The sequence below is a fragment of the Juglans regia genome, chromosome 10 (genome assembly GCF_001411555.2).
Source record: "Juglans regia cultivar Chandler chromosome 10, Walnut 2.0, whole genome shotgun sequence".
In the NCBI taxonomy this organism is placed as follows: Eukaryota; Viridiplantae; Streptophyta; class Magnoliopsida; order Fagales; family Juglandaceae; genus Juglans; species Juglans regia.
The window spans coordinates 29,851,328-29,873,228 of record NC_049910.1 but is presented as its reverse complement, the minus strand read 5'-3'; the positions used below and the strand labels follow the sequence as shown (position 1 = coordinate 29,873,228).

Genomic DNA, 21,901 nt, shown 5'->3' with positions numbered 1-21,901 from the left:
GAATCCTTCTCGTCTCTGTCTATTCCTGTAAGATGATATGGTGCTCTTACTTGTTTTATATTTTCAGGTTCTCTAGTTTCTCATGACGTGCTGATGTAATTAGTAAACACTTGAAGGACACAAAAGCAGCTGAATAGATGCCAGTTTCAAACTTTCAATTGAAGAATTTTGTAATTTTCATATTTTATAATTTTGTGTTTTGTAATATAATGTAATGTAATTTAATTTAATATGTAGTGAATTACATTATTGCATGCATTTTACATGATAATGCATGGTCATGGAAGGTTAGAAGTAGTAGAGGTTAAAAACTACTACTTGATCGATCATTTTTAACAGTAGTATTATCATATTGGAATATGGAATATATTACATGTACATGATCATCTAATCTCAAATTAAATATATATATATATATTACCAACTTTTTAGTAACATAGACTTTTAGATTATAAAAAAAAAAAAAAAAACATTTTGAGCTTTATTTTATTTTTTATTTTTTTGAAAAAAAAAGATATTGTAGTTAAAAAAAATAATATGTGCTTTATTATAAATAAATAAATAAATTTTAAAAAAAAAAAAAGCGGGTTGAAGATGGAACCCGGATTTCCGGGTTGTAGAAACCCGGGTTCATCCGGGTTCCGGCCCGGGTCATAACCCGGGTGTATCCGGGCGGAAACCCGGCCCGGGTTTGAAGCCGGGTTCCGGGCTGGGTATACCCGGAAATCCGGTCCGGAACCCGGATGAACAGTCTTAGGTGGAAGGTTAATTTCGTCAAGTATCCAGTCCTTTCCCGTATAGCTCGAGATGTGCTAGCCATTCATGTCACTACGGTTGTCTCGGAGTAGGCGTTTAGCACTAGAGGTCGCGTGTTGGATGCTTATCGGTGTTCATTGTCACCGTCAACCATGGAGGCCCTCGCTTGCACACAGAATTGGATAAATGAAATGTCCATTGGATTAGATACTGTTGGCATTGATGCCGAGAGCTATAAGTTTGAATTTGGTAACTTTATATGCTTTTAAATGATTATTTATTTATTTTTAATGTTTCATTTATTTAACTTCTACTTTTTATAATTTTACAGACCTAATTGTGAACCCTAACATAATTGCCAATAACTTAGAGTCTAAGAGTTGGGATGGTGTTGAGGGACTATGGACTATGGAGAATCCCCTTTCTTGGTGAGAATCAAATTCTACTTTTACCGTATTCAATTTTTTATTATCAGTTTTTTTCCTTGTATTGATTGCGACTTTCTATCTTCATTTCAGGTATGAGCAATAGACTATTGAGATTTGAATGAAATCCTTGCTACACAAGTGCACATAGTGTTTAATATTTATGTAGCTATCTCTAAAGATTAAATCAGTGTTGTAATAAATGAGACTGTTATAACTTATGACTACATGTTATTTTGTTTTTAAACTATTGTATTTGAGTTTTTTTATTATTTTTTCAGTATTTTTTTTACAGGTTCAGAATTGGGTTTTGGTGAGCCCAAAAGTCGAAAAAAGGCATTCATTTAGCCCAATAAACGGTTCGAGCTCCGACCTCCGATCAGAGCTCCAACCTCTGATCGAAGTCAAAGCAAAAATTTTCCTCCGACTCGTATCGGAGGTCGAAAATGCCACCTCCGACTTCGTTAGAGTCAGAGCTCAGCCCTAGTTTGAACCACACCTACAGCTACGGCCATTTTTATATAAGTTGAAGACCACCACTATTTATTATTTGAATGAGACGTACAATTCATACCGTGAGATAAGTTGCGATGCCAACATGTTCTGTCGACTCCCTGTAGCATCTAGGAACGATGACTACTTTTGTATACACTTTGAGATGCTGAATAACTATGATAAAACTTCATTTCATAAAAGAAGCGACCACTCGGAAACATAATTGTAAACAATGATGATGATGAAAGACCACAAAGATCCAGCAGGATTACACAAAACATCTATAGAATATAAAGGTAGTGCAATTCAAACAACCTTAACACAAATCAAATGTCTTAGTTCTCACATGGTTATTGTCTGCAATGACTTCACCGCCAATTTTAGGATTTCAATGAAGATGCAAACCCGGAACCGAAATCAAAAGGGAAGAAAAGAAAATAGAAAATAATGTGAACCCCAAAAGAAGCACTCAAATGATGATTGGCCTTGGCCTACAGGCCCTGCTCAATAAGGTAATCCCCCAGCCTCTCAACAACCATGTTGCACTGTCCTGGTGTCACAGGTTCTTCATAGATGCCGAAAACTAGAGCTTGGCCAGTCTTTTTTATGGTGATACCTCCAGATCCCTACCAACACAATACAGAAGGGCTTTCAATGAAAAAAAAAATGCACATAAAACAAAAACCACTCAAAGTGGTTAACAAAGACCAAAACTCCATATATTTATGAAGATTATGTAGAAACAGAATGAGGCTACTGAACCACATTTAGTCTAAATCACCCATCACCATTCATCAAACATTGTAAACCTCCTTACACTATGCAATGATATTTAAGAATTCAATGGCCTGGCAGCCTTACGAGGGATTCCTGGGAATCAAGTACCAATACCTTCAATCCCCCTTCTAAAAATTATATTTAAAAAAAATAGAAACATTATATTCCTAAAAAAGTTTTAGGTCCGAGGCTTTTTTTTGGTTTGTGAGGGGGTATTTATTTAAGTTCAAACCCTCCGTGTGCATGTGTACAACGAAGTACATCCTGGGTTCAAAAGAAACTGAGCATTTTTACATTGAGATGGACAGCACAACTGTGAATGAAATTGCCCAAGTTCTTCTACTTACAAGCCAGTGTGGATGCCGGAGCGAAGGATATACAATCCACACTGCTAACTTTGCAATATTCGATTTGTAAGATTTAAGTTTTTAAATTATTATTGCAAGTCAAGTTGTGCTATGTGAGTGGCGTGGCGTGGAAAGTGCGTCCTCTATACACCAGTTCGCAAATAAAATTTCATTTAAAAAATATTCATTCAGATCGAAGTTTTTCTTTCTTTCTTTTTTCTTTGGTTTGCATCAACTCAAAAGTGCTTGGTACAAAAGCGTTTGACAATGTTAAAAGAATTAATCCCAGAAGAGATAGAACTACATATATAGCTGCATATTATCACCTTCTTTCCACGGATGACAGCTCCAGGCTCTCCCTGGATTACCATGTATTTAGTGCCCCCAAGGTGTAAGCCCGTGGGAGCAAGATGACCCGGTTCATCAAAATCCTTCAAGATATCAGTAATCTCCTGAGGCTTAAACTGGAAATAAACAACCGAGACAAACATGAAACGGATCAGAAGTTATTCAAAGTGAATAATTAATGCATAGAAAGAGCACATTTTTTTGTTGTTCTTGCCATGGATAACACTAAAAATGTAACTATCCAAATGACAAAACCAAGAAAAAAAAAATAAAGAAATACATAAATAATTAATGGAAACTCACATAAACGGATGCAAAAGGGCCATCCAAACGAGAATTTTTCCAATAACATCTAATGGAAGTATCAATTACCAACGAAAAAAACAGAGCATGCAATTAACCATCACTAACGAATGGATCGGAGATGGCACAAATAAAACGGATCAAATGGCAGAAGAAAGAAGGAAACCACATTGTAATATTAATCAATGAACCAACGATCAAGCCTGAAAAAAATGCAAAACACGTAGTAATCACCAGTCTCGATACAGGGCAGCCAGATTGGACCAAATCCAATTAAAAACAAGAAGGAAATCCAAACCCAACACAGTTCCGATCAAACAATAATCAAGCACAAAAAGTGAACAACAAAAGAGAGACCTGGGGGAATGAAGAGTTCTGAGCCCAGACAGAGCCATCGTGGCCGACGATAGCAGCGGCAGCGAGGTGCTGGCCCTGACCATCAATATCGCACATCAGATGCTCATCCACGTAAGTTTGCCACGACATTTTCCTCTCTCTCTCTCTCTCTCTCGATCTTCTTCTTCTCTCTCTCGTATGTGTGTTGCGGTGGTGCAGTTTCTTTGCTTCTCTTCTTTGACATATCACATATATATACACGCACACGTAGAGGGGCTCGGACTTTGTTGGTGCCGTTCACATCCCCATAGTTTTCGGAGTTCCCGTTCCTTTAATCGAAAATGTTAAGTTGGTATGTTTGTGTATCTGAAATATATTATTCCAAAAATAAAAGTATATCTAAAATGAAGTTACTCTCTCAAAAATAAAAAAATAAGCATCATACTATGATGTATAATATAATTCTTTTTTAATTAATACAGATTCAACTATTTTTAATATGAGAAATATTTTAAATACAAAAAAGTTACACAAAAGTAAATACACAAACTGATGTAATTTGATATAGTACGTCATATTATAAAATTACTTTTATTCTAAAATATATCTAACAGATCCTATAAAATCACATCAATTTGTAGATTTGTTTTTGTGTAATTTTTTTGTATATGTAGGTAGCACTTCTCCTTAAATATTTCCCATTTCCATGGATTCCACTTGGCCATTTGGAATGCTCAAAATGTACACTTACAAAAAAGGAAAAAAAAGGGAAAGGCATTGAGAAGGAAATTGAAATTGAATAAATTGCATAGATCAAAAGGTTTCCATCAACTGCTACTTGGCATGTTTCCTTCCTGTTCTACAAAATATATCTCTTTAGTCTTTTGCTCAGAAAAACGTATTATATCTCTAGTGGATTTTCATCACAAGACAAAAAGAATGTCAAGAAACCTCCTTTAGAAGGCATATGAGCAAGGAACAAACAACATAGGGTAAATGCTGAAGCACAACATTTGCTTCATTTGCTCAAAACCCTTACTGTTCTTGCTAGTGTGCATCCAACAAGAGAAACAAGGTAAAGAATTTGAAACAATGGGAAATGATAAGGTCCCTTGGTGAAGAAGCACAATTAATCGCTAAGTCGATAAGACCTCCCTCTGAAAGCAGCTGCACCAGTTGTCCTTTCAGGCTGAGCACTAGCTGGCGGAGCTCCTATCCGCCACCTTGCAACCAGTTTATGTCTGTGCAAGTAAAGTTAAGGAAACTTGCAGAAAGTACAGAATTCATGTGAGAAACCAAGCTATAGTAGATTAATTGCTGTACTGCAGTCATATAATCAATCTGGCAGTACCGTTAACCAATCCATTGACTTTTGCTTTTCCAATTTTTGGTAAGTTAACCCATTGCCCTAGTGTTCAGTTTGACCATGTACTAGGACTCAAGCAGAAACCCTTTATGGAAGAACCTTGGATAAACTAATAAACTTCTTTCGGTGACCTAAAGACAAGTAATTTATTGCAATCGATCATATTTTATTAAAAAATATGAATAGCCCAAAAATGTAAGGATACACCCACGTTGGGGTCTTTAGCATGATTCTCCCACCAGCAAGTGGATGCAGAACAGTCAGGAAGTAATACAGATGTCCTGCAATTATTCCCAGTAGATCTGGAATAATTGGTGAACCGAAAATAACGTCCAAAGCAAGCATTGCCCATGGTAAATAAAATGCCTGCAGCCAAATAATCGGTTTCACAAGTATCAGACATTGAAAGACCTAGCCCGAACAGATAGTTTACATGACAAAGCCACCCAATTGAAAGTTTGTGAATGAACACCAGTCGGCCTACCTTAAGAGTCACGAGCCCATATATACTGATTTGAGCATTTGGAAACTCTCTACTCCAGACATAGAGAAGCATGAACACAAGTGATATTCCAAGGAGAGGTGTCGAAAGTATGGGGATGGCTGCTAATACCTAAAACACGGAAGAGAATAAACACCAAAAACAAAATAACAATGTTAGTGCATGCATTTAAAAAAAATAAAAAATATGGTAGAAAACATAATGTCATATGGAGAGGTGGTTGTCCGAGCCAAGGCTCACCCACGTGCTTCCGAAGCTTTTTGGGGGGGGGGGTAAAATTAAATTCTTGTAATCTTTCATGATTTCAATTTGGAGGCCTTTAATTTGAAGGACAAAGACCACAATAAACTAACAGATCAAAAAGCTGATAATGATGAAGATAATCTCACATACTAATAGTGAAAAGGCCCCAAATATCATCATCCACAAGAAATCGGCTGTCCGCCTGTCGAACGGTACCTTCTCAAGCTGAACTCCATATCTAGCTCTGCAGTTCATTCACTTGAAACTGTAAGTGCATGAAAAGAACACCCCCACACAAGTATCAACTGGTCACTAAGCTCTCACACTCGCAATAATAGTTGCATGGTGAAAATTGAAGCATATTATTTAGAATTCCATGTCGCAAGTACTTACATCATTAAAAGGCGGATTCCAAAATTGATAGAGAATTTTCCAAGGAAAAAGAAGTTTGTAATCAGTCTCCATACCTACAAATGAACGCCAAGTTACCAAAGAGTTATATTAATTATCGAAGGGCTCAAGAACAAAATCCGATAAAGAGAGATGGGAAAATATTTAGCCAGATTCCATCTGTGAGAGAGAGAGAGAGAGAGAGAGAGAGAGACGTTTAAGGCTCATTTGAAAAAACTAAAAGGGGGCAAGCCAGGTTTCAAGTGCAACTTTAAATCAACTGCTCATTGGCCGAGGAAGTTACCAAAACATACTATAGGATTTGGAGATTTTTTTTTTTTTTTATAGTTAAGTATTTTACTCCCTGGTACTTATTAAAAAAAAAAAGTATTTTACTCCCTGGAATTATTGGAATATTTCAAAGGTCATACATACATAATATCCTTAGAGAGGATCAAAAGTATTTGGATTACTTGGAACAAGAATTTTTTCAGACTCCCTGTTATGTACGTATTCATGGGCTCAAACTTTGTACCTCTATGCAGCCCCTAAATGAGGGAATGGGGTTCAGAATAATAAATGTGGCAAATTTTTTCCTATGGCAGAACACAGAATCAATAGAATATTGAAAATAACTAGTATTCATTCACTTGTTCATCATATATACCAAACTATATTTTTTATGGGTAATCAAACTATGTATTTCAAGGCAATTGTCTATCAGCTGCACGATAAGTATTGTTAAAAAACACACTTATCGAAAAAAGTGTGATTAATAGCATGTCAAATAAACACAGTCAAGCAAATCCTGTTTTCCATTTAAGGTCATCTAAGACAATCTATGAATTACATGGAATTGACACACTGGAAGTAGTAATGACAATACTGCTGCAATTAGTTGGGTTGGGTTGGGTTGGGTTGGTTTGAGCTTGAGTGTGTTGAAGATTACAGACTCATTGAGGGTCGTCTTCTTTATTGTTTTTAAAGAGGGCAATAGATGGGCTTAATTGAAAGAGTTATATAGTATTGAGAATAAATTTAATTTTATTCTTTCAAAAAGTAAAAGACAGTTTTACGGGGATGTATGGAATTAAGGCCTTTGTCAACATTTCCGAGACTTTTGAGAAAACATTTAAAGATGGGTTTTTATGGAGTTTTGTGAAATTGGTGGGATACATTAAAATATGCCTGAATTGAGAAAGCTTTTTAGAGATATTTTTATTGAGGTTTAAAAAGGTGTTAAAGCCCCTTAAAAATATGTTTGGAAAGAAAATATTTGTTTTTTTAGTTTCATGAGTTGTTTTGGTTTTTGCTTGTTGTAGAAATAGAGGTAATATGTTTTCAGGATTTGGATTGTTTTGGTGTAAGAAAGTGTGGATTGAGCAAGAAGATTTTCAAAAACTTGTTCCAAACATGACCAAAGAATGAAGAATAGAAGGTATCAACAGAATTAGTAATAAATCATAAAGTCGACAAAGATAAAAGACATACCTGAAATTGTGTGAATACCGGTTTATAAAATAACGCAATATCCCGAGGATCAAATAATCCAATCTGGTAGGCAGTGGTTGCCAACAGACAGAGGGTCCCATAAGCCTTTGTTATAGGTGGAAGAGATTTATAATATCTGATAAGAAAGCGAACAATAAACCATAAACGGTTAAAAGAATCATTACAGCCATTTGTAATATCTTCAAATAAAAATGATAATAAATAAATTATTATGGGACTAGCTATTCAAGCAAAGTGGATAGCAAAGGGCAGGGAGAATAAGTATAAAGAGCTATCATACCAAGAAGTTAATACTACAAGTACATTTGCTAGCATTGGGCTTAAGCTTGAGGCCAACACAGCAATACAACATAATTTTACTAGCGCCCATGGTGATCACCACGTTAATTTGTTCCCCAAATTGAGCCCATTAAAAGGGCATGACTCCAGCAAAAATTAGGAAATGCTGTGATCCAACTAATGTAATGTATGGCCACCGAGAATTTGTACCAAGATATATGCAAGACCAACTTAGTGGCAAAAGGTTTGTTTTATAAGCCATTTGTAATATCTTCAAATAAAAATGATAATAAACAAATTATTATGGGACTAGCTATTCAAGCAAAGTGGATAGCAAAGGGCAGGGAGAATAAATATAAAGAGCTATCATACTGAGCAGTTAATACTACAAGTACATTTGCTAGCATTGGGCTTAAGCTTGAGGCCAACACAGCAATACAACATAATTTTACTAGCGCCCGTGGTGATCACCACGTTAATTTGTTTCCCAAATTGAGCCCACTAAAAGGGCATGACTCCAGCAAAAATTAGGAAATGCTGTGATCCAACTAATGTAATGTATGGCCATCGAGAATTTGTACCGAGATATATGCAAGACCAACTTAGAGGCGAAAGGTTTGTTTTATAAATTATGACGAGCGTAACCAAGTGCAATACTTTGGCAAGCAAAAGTAAACCTCAAAGATAGTGAAGTGCCTATAACCCATCAACGCCAATCACATATAGCATTCGTTTTACTTTCCCCAGAGACTTCTCTGCTGATTTCACGTGACTAAATATGAAAATAACCTCTCAATAGATTCTTCAGTCTACTTCTGTTCGCATCCATACTTTAGCAGAATAAGTCTCTTTCGGTAGCAAGTCATAGTTTGCAAGAATACAAAGCAAATGAAAATAACTCGACTTTTTAAGATTATCGAGCTATATACAATTTTGGATAAGAGAAAAGAAAGTTAATATAGGTGCGATTCACAGCTGATGTAGGTTCGGTTACATATTATACAAAGCTTTCCATACCTCTTTTCCACTACTAGCATTAACCTACATCAAAAAACTTGAACATAGATTCTACACACACCATAAAGAACTTTAATTAGAACCACTCAGGTTGAGGTCACAACTATGCCCAAACAGTTTACAAAAAACAGCCAAAGGAACAAAAATGAACAAAAGAGTAAACCTAGAGTATAAACCTAAATAAAGAGGAAAATAAGTTGAAACAAAGTACAATACGCCGAAGACAGAAACGATTTACGACTACAATACAAGACATTTATTATAACCAAATCAACAAACAAGACTTATAACCAAGGATCCGCTCGAGGAATCGACAAAATTTATCACAAAGAACAGCAAAATAACAAACATATAAAACAGAAAAACTACGAATTTAGAAATGGAAAAGAGAAGAGCAGAGTATTACTCGGCCGGAGAAGACATTGCTTAACCAGAAAGCTAATTCAGATTTTCTTCTTGTCCTTTACGAAGCAAATTCAAATTTGAGATCCCCTTTTTGAACTATTTGATTAGAGGAAAACTTCGACAAGGAAAAGAGTAAAGAAAGACGACCCAGAAGATTCTGTACGTTACTGGATTAAGTTTCTTCGTGCTCGCACGTGCGGACCCGTTTAATGTTGGGAATGGGTAATTGGTATGTATATTGGGCCAGAAAATACAGAAATTGGGCCGGAAAGAAACAGCTTTTTTCTTTTTGAGGAATATTAAAACCCGTAAAAAGACTAATAACTAGTAATTATTATTATTATTTTTATAAAAATGTAACTCCCGGTCCTGTAAGCTAGCTATGTCACGTATTTTTATAAAAAATATCCTGACAAAAAATCTCATTTTTATAATAAAATAAAATTTACATTTATTTCCTAAAAATATTTATTTAATAAAAATATGTCTCCAAACAATATTAAATAAAATAAACTGAATAAAATTTATGTTATAAAAAAATAGTTTATTCTAAAAAGTCTGGAATTTAATCAATTGCTCCATCTAAGCCTGGCCTGCCTTCTCGCTCTCATCATCATGTTTACCTAGGGTGGTTTAAAATATAAAAAAACTAAAATGAGTCGATGACTCAGTAAGAACCCATCATAACATAAACATACTTAATATAAAATATTTTATAAAATATTTTCTACTAAGAACTTAAAATCATGATAATTCATGTTGATGCTTATTCTATACCTATGACTGATTTATCTATTGTCTTATCTGACTAGCCAATACATTTAACCATGTGTGCAAGGTTGTACATTAACTTCCCCTACTGCAGCAAATGAAGTCGATTGTGCAGTACTCTGGCGTACTACGGTGGACCATGCTTGAGTCCGTGGTTTGCACGCCCACCCTGAAATTGCATTGGTACTATGCATTTGAATGGTCATCTAGTTATACTGATATGATATTATCTTACACTTGAATTTAAGATAACTTACGTGTCTTATGCAACGTGAGATGTATGAGATACATAATACATACATAACTATAATATGCGGAATGAAACATGATAAATGTCGTACTTACAAATATCATAACATGTGTGGTACGTAAACACTGGCGTCGATAGAAACTGGCTTTAATAATAATATATATAACTAGTTAACATATACTAATCCTAATTTATGATCAAGCTACTTACCTCGTAGCGCTAAATCCAATATTTCTATATCGAAACTGAATACTTATAAAATATGTGATATATAAATTTCTAATTAAATACATATTTAAAAATTTAACTCTGAAATACTAAATGACCTGCTTTCCCTAATAATCTAAGTCTTCTCATTTTAAATTCTAAAAGAGTTAAATATTTTGTGGACATAAAGTATCATAAATCCATATAATATTAATTAAGCCAAACTAAATAATTAAAATTAGAGGGGGCTGACTTAAATAACCCAATTAAAACAAGGCCCATGCGAGTCAGCCCATCCCAAAAAAGATTATGGTTATTTTTTGTAAAAAAAATATTAAAAAGTTACTTTTACAGGAGGGTTACACAGCAAGTTTTTAGTGGCAATTTTAGTAAATACTTAAGGAAAATTTTTATTTTGTAGAGAGCAACATTGCTACGTGCAACCGGCGTGCGGAACTGTTGTGTAACCGTGACGTCAGCATCTGTCAAAAATTAAAATAAAAAATTAAAAGTCGACTAAAACCGATTGAAACTCTTTGTTTGAGTCCAAAATTCACCAAAAAAATAAAAAAAACTCTCGGACTCCTATATGTTGTCCCGCACGTCCCTCTCTGGAACGTACTTTCTTAGAGCACCTTTGGCCTCATCCAAAGCATACATCACCTCCTCATCCATGGCTACCACTGGTCCTCTCCATCTTGCTAGCATGTCTTCTGGCATCTCCTCCTAAGCATCATTTTCCACATCGTAAACCATCTTGTAAGTGTAGGTCTCGATTTTATTTTTATTTTTTTTAATGGAGTTTCTTCATTTTCTGATTCTTAATCTTGAACTAAGGTCATTGTTGTTCTTCTATGGGAAGATGAATGGAGCATTTCTTCGGGAGGTAGGGTAGAAAATTTACACTACATAAATATTAATAGACATTAACCTCTTGATTCACTCTGATAAATACAAAAGATTCCACCCAACAAATAAAAGACTGGGGACATAGGAACAAGGGAAATGGTAGAGAAGATGAAGACAGTGACTTCGGGTGTTCGTGTGGGTTCGTGGAGAACACAACGATTGACTATGGAAAAGACAGAGATTGGGCTACGGTGGGTTTCGACTTCGTGGAGGACAATGGGGCTTCGTGTGGATGTAGAAGATGAAGAAATGAAGACAGAGTGAAAAGTAGCATTCATGGGGATGGGGGCGAAATGGGAACGAAGATAGAGTGCAAACGACGTCGTTGCTTTGCCACGTTTGACACGATGCTGTGGGGGTTCCCCAGGGCGGTTGCGAGTAGCATTTTTCTGTAAAGAAACAGAGCCTCCTCTAGAAGAACAAAGAAAATCGAGAAGCGTAGAAATATGTGCACGATAGAAAAGAGGCTTATCGAGAAAGGAGATTGATCTCTCGAAGATGGATCTAGTGGTGGAAGGTGACCGGCAGCACAAGCTGCCGGAAGATAGAAAGAGAGAAGTTTAGAGAAATAGTGAACTATCAACCCGAAAAAAACCAACTTGAAAGGGAGGAAGATTTTGGCTATCGGAATGACGCGAGGTGGAAGGGTGTGCCTTGTTGGCTATTTCTATGGCTGCCAAAAGGTGATCTGACGTTTCCTGTGGTGGTCGACGATGGAGTGGCTATATGTGTAGTGAATGTTGGCTTGAGGTGCAACCAGGGTTGAGGCAAGGAAAGACTATGGTGTTGTGTTTTCAATTTTGCAAAGGAGAAGGGATATATATAGACGGTAGGGGTGGGCAGCGGGGCCCCGCCCCACCCCCACATGGCGGGGCGGGCAACCCCGCTCCTCCCATGCGGGGGCGAGGCCCCCCGCCCCGCATCTAAGGCCCCAAGCGGGGGCGGGTGGCGGGGAGGGCCCAGCCCCGCCCTGCATTTCCCTCGCTCTGCCCCCGCCCCCATTTTTATATATATATATATTATTAAATATATATTTATATTTTAAAAATTATGTATATATAAATATATATTACAATTTGTTAGACTTATTCACAAAATATGCATTAACAAATTTAAAAACTACATAGTTTAAAAATTAATACACTACAATTTATACAAAATATACATTGACAAATTTAAAAATTACATAGTTTAAAAACTAATACACTACAATTTACACAAAATATGCACTAGTAAATTTAAAAATTACATAGTTTTTAAATTATAGTCATATTTATAAAATTTAAATTTATAATTTGGATCTAAAAATGTATTTTTAATTACTTTTACACTAATAAATAATTTTTAAATCAAATAAAAGTAGTATTTTTTAAGTGAAAATAGGCAGGGCGGATTAGGAATCCGCCCCGCACCCCGCCCCACATCTCGGGGGCGGGGGACGGGGGACGGGGGTGAAAACCCCACCCCCTGCCCCGTGCGGGGCGGGGTGCAGGGAAGGGGTGCCCCCGCCCCGTAGGGGGCGGGTAGCACCCCTAATAGAAGGGAGGAATGGTTGGACAAGTTCAACTCGAAGTCAATCACTGGAGGATGAAACTTAGTCAGACGCTAAGGTTCTAATAAGCAGAAAACTCTATACAAAGATCAGTAGTTTACTTCGAGGGGGACTCGGTCAACGGAGTAGGATTTGAAACTTCGTAAAAGAAATAAACCGATAATTTAAATGAGGAACATTCCAATCTGGATTTTCCTACATTTATCAATAATAACACTATTCGAAAATAAAATGTTTAATAATTAAATAATCACTAGACTAAAATCAAATTATTTTATTGTTTTATTTATTTATATATTTACTTATTTATTTATTATTATTATTATTATTTCATGATCCGTATGTTACAAAAAGGCACATTTTTTTCCTACTTGAATAATCAAGAACAAGTTACATTAACATATGTATAGTGACAAACTAACATTTATCAAGTGTTAATGCCAAAAAATGCACAGCTTGGAAGGGAAGGAGGAGGAAAGGTAGATGTAGCAAGAAGAGAAGTTGTCCTTTTAGCAAAAGTGGAGAGCTCCCCCTCAATGTCAGATTGACCATAGAGTTGTGCTGGCTTGGAGTAAGGTAGAATTGACTCAGCAAAGACCACATGTCTTGAAATGAAAATCTGACCTGTGGGAGGATAAAGGCACTTGTAGCCTTTATGTTTAGTATTGTATCCAATAAAGACACATGGGAGAGATTTTGGTTCTAATTTATGTTGCCTATAGTCACCAAGGTAGGGGAAACATCTTAAGCCAAAAACTCGAAGAACACTAGAGTTTGGGTGTGTATGATGAAGACGAAAGTAGGGTGAGTCCATATCTAGGTTTTGTGAAGGTAACCTGTTAAGTAGAAAGACTGCAGTGGAAAAACAATCACGCCAGAAGTGGTGAGGTAGATTAGCATGAAATAACATAGATAATCCAAGTTCTGTAATGCTACGATGCCTTCTTTCAGCCTTTCCATTTTGTTTAGGAGTCTTAGGACATGTAGATTAGTGGTGAATACCATTATCTAGCAAATAGGTTGTGAGGGTGTGGCTGGAAAACTCCCCACCTTCGTCCGTTTGAAAAATGCTGATCTTAGCATTGAGCTGACATGCAAAAAATTTGTGAAAATGAACAAAGCTGTCAAATAGTTCTAACTTATGGTGAAGTGGAAACAATCATGTGAAACGAGTATATTCATCTACAAAAATGGCATAGATACTTGTATCTTGAAATAATAGGTACAGTCCCCCCAAAGATCATAGTGAATCTTGTAAAAATGAACATCAATGTTATTATCATGAGGTAAAAAAAGGAAGTTTGGTAGCTTTGCCCATTTGGCAGCTGGAACATATCTTAGTACTTTTGGAATTAGAATAAGAGACAATAAACTTTTGATTACAAAGGTAATCAAAGATTTTGGAATGAGGGTGACCCAATTGCAAATGCCAACAAGCCTTATTTGTTTTTCAAAATCTTGTTGAAAAATAAGCAACAGATGCAGTAGGATCTGGTGGAACATCATCAAAACTATACAGCCCTTTCCATTTCTTCCCCATCACTATTATTCTCTGTGTGGTCCTGTCTTTTACCACAAAACCAGAACCATCAAATTGAATGGTGAGAGGAAAATCAGAGGTTAACTTGCTAATAGATAGCAAATTTTTCTTAAGATCAAGGACCACAAGAACATCATTTAAAATGATTTGAGAAGAGCCTTTCCCAACATTTCCTTTCCCAATATGTGTAATAGATAGAACTTCCCCACTCCTAACCGTGACACCTTTAGTACATGATATGGTGTTAGAGAATGGAGATTACTTGCATTATTGGTCATGTGATATGTCGCACCCGTGTCGGGATGCAAGTCAGAGAGTTCGCTCGACACTCCGCTCGAGCGAGACACAAACCCTAGTGTTCGCTTGATCATCGCTCGACACTCCGCTTGAGCCAATATTCATTTGGCTGTTTGCTCGAGTAGCACTCAACACTCCGCTCTAGCGAAGTATGCAGTTTTAGCCAGATTAGGGTTTCCAACGCCACTCACTATATATATGTCATATTACACTTGTGTTGGACGACCTTTAGCATATTTTGAGTAAGAACAATTGTCTTGTGAGTGCATATTGTGTGAGAGAGCAAAAAGCCCTAGAGAGTGTGAGTTGAGATTGAGTGATTGTAATCTCCTCTAATTAATAAAGATTTCTGCAGCTCATGTGGATGTAGGCAATTTTCCGAACCACGTAAATACTGTGTCGTGTTCTTGATTGTGTTGCTTTTACTTTATTTGCCATCGTTGGTGTGTGTGCTTTGCATAGTATTTCACAACAACTGGTATCAAGAGCCAAGGTCGGATCTGAAGGAGAATGATGGCTGGAGATAAAGTGAAAGCACCCGAGATCGAGAAGTTTGACGACACTGATTTTAGGTACTGGAAGATGCAGATTGAGGATTATCTCTATGAGAAGAGGCTCCACCTTCCATTATTGGGAAAGAAGCCGGAGAGCATGGATGATGCTGAGTGGACCCTGTTAGATCGACAGGTTCTCGGTCTTGTTCGGCTGACCTTGTCCAGAACAGTGGCACACAATGTTAGTAAGGAGAGAACCACGATGGATCTCATGGCGACTTTGTCAGGTATGTATGAAAAGCCGTCTGCGAAAATAAGGTGCACTTGATGAAGAAATTGTTCAATTTGAAGATGTCTGAAGGTATGTCTGTAACCCAACACTTGAATGAATTCAATACGATCACAAATCAACTGTCCTCTGTAGAGATTGAGTTTGATGATGAGATCAGAGCATTAATTATTTTGGCATCGTTGCCAAACAATTGGGAGGCCATGAGAATGGATGTGAGTAGTTCAGCCGACAAGGAAAAACTGAACTACGATGACATACGTGACATGGTGCTTGCTGAAGAGGTACGTAGGAGAGACTTGGGTGAGTCCTCGGGTTCAGGATCTGCCCTGATTGTTGACAATAGGGGCATAGGACATGGCAGGTCAGGCTCCAAGAGCAGGGGAAATAGCAAGAAGAGATCTGGACAGCAGATCACATGCTGGAGTTGTGGCAAGCCGGGCCACATCAAGAGAAACTGCAGGAATCAAGAAAGTTCTGATGATGATGCTGTGAATGTAGTGGCAGAAGAAATTCATGATACCTTACTTCTTGCAGTGCACAGTCCGATTGATGATTGGGTGTTGGATTCAGGGTCTTCGTTCCATAGCACTTCGCATCGAGAAATCATGCATAATTATGTTGCTGGTGATTTTGGGAAGATGTATGTGTCTGATGGAGAGGCATTGGATGTAGTGGGAGTGGGTGATGTGTATATCCCACTTCCAAACAAGAGCGTGTGGACTTTACAGCAAGTTAGACATGTTCCAAATCTGAAGAAAAACCTGATCTCTGTGGGACAGCTTGATGACAACGGTTTTGCAGTAGCGTTCTCTGGAGGAGCTTGGAAGATCACTAAGGGTGCGTTGGTCCTAGCGCATGGTAAGAGATCTAATTCTTTGTATTTGACATCAGGATCTAGTGATGTGCAGGGAAATACAAGAGTGTAAAAATGCAGGCTTGATCGCGCAAAACATGTGAGGAAACCAAAGGGAGTCAGTTTTGTCATTCCTCATAAAAGCCTGGGAAAGTTGGCTAAGGTTGCCAAGATCTGTTCGAGATCGGATTCTCCTAGTGCAATGGGAGTTGTGAGTCGCTCTAAGGGCGATGTATGTGGAAGACTGAAGTCTGGCTTGACTTCAGTGCGTTTTCTAACTTGAAGACGGGAGCTGTGAGCTACAGATATGATAGGGCTTGGCTGGAAACATTGGCTGGCATGTGGAGACCCAGTCTCCAAGTGGGAGATTGTTGGGGTATATGTGGAGACTGGTTTTGGAGCTGAAATGGTGTTTGTTGAAGTTGGCTTGATTGTTGGCTCGAGCCAAGGTTCACTCGACAGACCGCTCGAGCGAAGGCAAGTTAGAGAGTTCTCTCGAGTCTCGCTCGACACTCCGCTCGAGTGAGACGCAAACCCTAGTATTTGCTTGACCATCGCTCGACACTCCGCTCGAGCCAATGTTCATTTGGCTGTTCGCTCGAGTGAAGTACGCAGTTTTGGCCAGATTAGGGTTTCCAGTGCCACTTACTATATATATATATCATATTAGACTTGTGTTGAACGACCTTTAGTAATTTTGAGTGAGAACAATTGTCTTGTGAGTGCATATTGTGTGAGAGAGCAAAAAGCCCTAGAGAGTGTGAGTTGAGATTGAGTGATTGTAATCTCCTCTGATTAATAAAGATTTATGCAGCTCATTTAGATGTAGGCAATTTACCGAACCACGTAAATACTGTGTCGTGTTCTTGATTGTGTTGCTTTTACTTTATTTGTCATTGTTGATGTGTGTGCTTTGTATAGTATTTCACAACAGTTACTATTTAGTATTGACAATCTATAGATTTGGCCTGGACGGTACATTTGAATGAAAGTATTGAAACGTGAGATCTAATGCCAGTTTTTAACTATTGACCCCATTGCGCTTCTCTTGTTTATTTTCTATGAAAAGTTAATACTTACGAGAGGTTGTGAAGCATATATGTGGAGGATACACGTTTTACATGATTGATCATATGTACGAAGTAACTTGCAAGATAAGTACTCTAAAGATTTAAGTTTTAAACATTTTCAATATGACATCTGAGTTGTGTAGAAAATGAGTCTATGTTGAATTATAAGTAGAATTTTTCATGTCAATGTTGCATCAATGATTTTGACTTTGAGGGATCGGTTGAATTGTATGTTATCTTTTTATTGATGTTTTAAAGAAGAAAATAAATATGCTCTCTTGTTTCTCACATGGATAAGAGACCTTTAGAAAAATAGATGAGAGCTCAATAGCTCTTTCGACTCTGGATAGATCTCGCGGATGCTCCATCTTTACTTTGTTAAATTATAAAATAGAATCAGTGTTTGAATTAAATAAACACTTATCTAAAAAACTTATCTCATTCTCAAACATCACTCAAGTACAAATATTTTTAAATTAATTATTACAATTTTTTTAAAATAATAATTACAACTTTTCTAAATTTTTAAACAAAAAATAAAAAATAATTTAATTTTTTTAAATCTCTAAATAAAAATAATATTATAATAATATTATAATTTTAAAATATTTTTTATTCAATTTTTTTCTTTTTTCAAAACTCCGTAAAATCAAATTATATCACTATTATTTATAAATTATTTTATTATTATTCACAAAATTATTATAAAATCTCACTCTCCAACTTCTAACTTATATCGTAAGTTGTTGTGCCGTGTTCAATGGAGAGGAGTCAGGACCGCATACATGCCATCATGATTTTCAAGACTAAGTAATGATTTTTATGCGCTGGATGGGCGCACGCGTTGTTGTTGTGGAATCCCCAGTGGATTCTGATGTGCATCCGTGCACAAGATATTTAGCCCGAGAGTGCAAGTTAGCAAGGCCTGAGCTTTTGTCTCGTTAAGATCTCCGTCTTGACGCTGTGTTATTTATCAATCTTAAAATAAAAACTTCACGGGTTGATAGATTGATTGCAATAGGATGAAAGTGTAAAATATAATATTTTTTAGTAAGATAATATTTTTCTAAAATTAAAAAAGAAGTGCAAATAGTTGGGAAGAGGAATCCCAATAAATACCCTGAACAAGTCAATATATTGCAAAAGTAAAAACAAAAATAGGAAAAAATAACTATAAAAAATCAGTCTCATATTTCTTAGTATGAAATTAAATGCTTTGATTATACAAAATTATATTATATCATTTTATATAATTATTATAATTTTTTCAAACTCTCACATAAAATATAATAAATAATTAAATTTTTTAAATTTTAAAATAAAAATTATATTATATTAATATTTTATTTAACTTTCAACAAAACATCTTATCTCATCTCATCTCATCTGAATTACATGCCTAAGAATCTAACACCATCCGGATGATGGATTGCTGAGAAGTACGCTTATCAAAGGTAAATGCTAGTAAGACAAGTTGGATATATATGACTGTTTGTCGACAATGATTTGAAATGGAAAGCATATATTAGAGCATTAGCATCATGCCTGTGAAAGTACGACTTTAGCAAGCTGCCAGGATGAAGACAGACGACTATAGTTTATGGGACACAGATGTAACGTGATAAAGAAAGTTGACTGCACATACATTTCTATATTCGTTACTCAGATGTTGGATTTAGTCCAAAAGAAATACTGAAAAAAAGATTTCCAACCTGCAATTCGGGACATGTCCAATCGGGTTAAGATGGATATGATAAATGGCAAGTTAGATGAGCTAATTTAAAGAGGAAATAAATTGGGAAGCGCCAATCATTAATTGCTTGTATTTAATAATCAGACAGCCATCACCAACCTATTGTACGGGAATATCAGTACCTGTAAACTCTACCCTCATGGAGATGAAGCAACTACTGAACCACAAACAAGAGGATTTGCAGCAGGGATTCTCAGACAATTCAACCCAACTCCTGGAATCATTGAACATTCTGGGCGAGGTCTCTGCATGTCCATCCCAGGGATGCAATTTAGCGAGAAATCAAAGCCCACATTCCTGATGAACAGGTTGGAACACTGCTGGCTGAACCCGGAAAAGAAATTGTAGGCAACAGTGAGATTCACAAGGCTTCTAAGAGAACAAAGCGGGTCTGGGAGGACCCCAGATAGCTCGTTGTGTGCCAAATTGAGAACCTCAATATTTTCTAGACAAGATAGTGTATCTGGCAGATGACCCATCAAGGAATTGAAGCTTACATCCAAAACTTGCATGCCTGTGAAAAGCCCAACTCCCTCAGGAATGCAACCTGTTAATTGGTTATTGAGAAACAATATCTCCTTAAGTTTAGAGCCCATGAAACCAAGACTTATTGGGATGTTTCCACTGAAATTGTTATTAGCTAAATTTATCACAGAAGCTGGAGAGTTCCCCAAATTTTGCGGAAGTTGGCCTTCAAATTGGTTGTTATTGACAAAGATTGCATCTAAGTTCTTGTTGAAGAGATCTTCAGGAAGGGGGCCCGAGAATGTGTTGAAACGGAGGTCCAAGAAAAGGAGCTTTGGAATGTATAGAGTAACTACAGGGAAAGGACCTGAGAAGAGATTGTTACTAAGGTCTAGCTCTTGGAGTGATGAGAGATCTCTGAAAGTGTTAGGAATTGTGCCTGAAAATCTGTTGCTGTTGAGGTGGAGCAGAGATATATCAGTGAGGAAAGAGAGCTCCTTGACAAGAGTGCCTTGAAGATTTGCTTTGTTGAGATCTATACCTGCAACAACAAGGCCAGTTGGTGCATCCATTTCATCTTGAGAGTCTGCACAAAAGACTCCTTTGTAAGAACAGACATTAGAGCCAACCCAAGTGCCTAAAATCTTCAATGGGTCATCTTTTATTGCAGATTTCCATGCCTGGAGAGCAGTGTAAGCCCTCTGGAGCTTTGGAACCGAAGACCCAGAAACAGATGGCCCTGGGCTGTTGCTCCCACCACCAACCCAAACGCCTCCACCACCACGACCACCACGACCACCTACATTGCCAACACCAACACCAACACCAACACCAATACCAACACCAACACCCACAGAAAAGGCAACTTCAGTGGAAATAATAGAGAGGAGAACAGCAAGAAGCCAGCTCTTCCCCATTTTCAATGGAGGATACCAAAATGCATGTTTGATGGTTTTGCTTCTTCTAGAAATAAGGATCACCATAATGTGGAGAGCAACTAGGTCGTTCGGCCGGACCAGAAAAAATAGGCCCTGTTTTTATCTTTCTTCCTTTATCTCTCTTTACTTGGTTAGAATCTATTTTTATAATAGGAAAATCCATTTCTTACTCATTATTAATGCCAGCTAACATGTTCTATTTTAATTAATTTTTTATTATTTAAATCAATGACTAAAATATCTACAAAAATTATGTCACATTAATTAGTATAATTAAGACAACAAATTTAGAAAGAAAAAAAAAACTAACATAGATATTTTTATCTACTTTAACTTCATCACATTAATCGTTGGTTTGTAAAAATTTGCTAAGTTTTCACTTTCCATGCATTTATTTTAAAAAATTCTCAATGTACGTCATCTCAATTAATCATTATAATTTTTTAAAATATTTATATAAAATAAATAAACAATTCAATTTTTTCAAATTTTAAAATAATATTTTATTCAATTTTTAATTTTTATTTCAACTCATCTCATTTTATCTGTAAAAACAAACGAAAAGATGAGAAATTTTCATCTAATGTCAATAATCACAAGCTGACATGGCAATATCAGTCATCCTACCACTTAAAAATAGTTATAAATATATGAAAGCTTTTACAAATAAAAAAAAATGGTCCAATTGATCTTTATATAAAAAGAATAATATGAAAAAGCCAAAGTTTAAAAATTAAAACAACCAAGAAACTAAAATAATAAAAAAAAAGCGTAAAAAAATCTTAAAAAGGAAAAAATAAAATATCAACTAAAAATTTAGAAAAATGAAAAATATATTCTCAAACTAAATTTATAAACTTAATAATTATGATAAAATAGTAAAAAAGATAAGAAAAATGGTACAAACACCATAGTGGCAGCATTGCGGCTCCCAGCTTGGTCAAGGGCGTGGTCGGCCACAATAGAGATGGCCTGATATGCGATCGAGAAACGTCATGGAGGTGGCTCG

The 21,901-nt window shown here is 36.4% G+C and overlaps 3 protein-coding genes across 3 annotated transcripts; all 3 read right to left on the bottom strand.

Annotated features, from left to right (window-relative positions):
* Positions 1-1,840: 1,840 nt before the first annotated feature.
* LOC109018861 (profilin-4) lies at positions 1,841-4,142 on the bottom strand. The gene is made up of 3 exons (XM_019001052.2): positions 3,809-4,142; positions 3,127-3,264; positions 1,841-2,302 (listed from the first exon to the last, which is right to left on the bottom strand). The coding sequence occupies exons 1-3, from the start codon at positions 3,935-3,937 to the stop codon at positions 2,168-2,170; spliced, it is 402 nt and encodes a 133-aa protein (XP_018856597.1). The 5' UTR covers positions 3,938-4,142; the 3' UTR covers positions 1,841-2,167.
* A 434-nt stretch (positions 4,143-4,576) lies between these two features.
* On the bottom strand, positions 4,577-9,677 carry LOC109018862 (derlin-1). Its single transcript, XM_019001054.2, has 7 exons — positions 9,503-9,677; positions 7,780-7,915; positions 6,292-6,365; positions 6,049-6,142; positions 5,638-5,766; positions 5,359-5,519; positions 4,577-5,028 (listed from the first exon to the last, which is right to left on the bottom strand). The coding sequence occupies exons 1-7, from the start codon at positions 9,517-9,519 to the stop codon at positions 4,917-4,919; spliced, it is 723 nt and encodes a 240-aa protein (XP_018856599.1). The 5' UTR covers positions 9,520-9,677; the 3' UTR covers positions 4,577-4,916.
* Positions 9,678-19,041: 9,364 nt separating this feature from the next.
* Positions 19,042-20,988, bottom strand: LOC109018860 (leucine-rich repeat extensin-like protein 4). The gene is made up of 2 exons (XM_019001051.2): positions 19,612-20,988; positions 19,042-19,448 (listed from the first exon to the last, which is right to left on the bottom strand). The coding sequence occupies exon 1, from the start codon at positions 20,935-20,937 to the stop codon at positions 19,627-19,629; it is 1,311 nt and encodes a 436-aa protein (XP_018856596.1). The 5' UTR covers positions 20,938-20,988; the 3' UTR covers positions 19,042-19,448; positions 19,612-19,626.
* Between the last annotated feature and the right edge of the window lie 913 nt (positions 20,989-21,901).

Excerpts from the sequence above, each read along its gene's own strand:
- LOC109018860 (XM_019001051.2), bottom strand. The coding sequence starts at position 20,937 with ATGGTGATCCTTATTTCTAGAAGAAGCAAAACCATCAAACATGCATTT.
- LOC109018861 (XM_019001052.2), bottom strand. The coding sequence starts at position 3,937 with ATGTCGTGGCAAACTTACGTGGATGAGCATCTGATGTGCGATATTGAT. Across the intron at positions 3,265-3,808 it reads AGAACTCTTCATTCCCCCAG|TTTAAGCCTCAGGAGATTAC; the intron begins GTCTCTCTTTTG and ends GTTTATTTCCAG. Across the intron at positions 2,303-3,126 it reads CTGTCATCCGTGGAAAGAAG|GGATCTGGAGGTATCACCAT; the intron begins GTGATAATATGC and ends TTGTGTTGGTAG.
- LOC109018862 (XM_019001054.2), bottom strand. Across the intron at positions 6,143-6,291 it reads GGAATCCGCCTTTTAATGAT|AGCTAGATATGGAGTTCAGC; the intron begins GTAAGTACTTGC and ends AATGAACTGCAG. Across the intron at positions 5,520-5,637 it reads ATGGGCTCGTGACTCTTAAG|GCATTTTATTTACCATGGGC; the intron begins GTAGGCCGACTG and ends ATTTGGCTGCAG.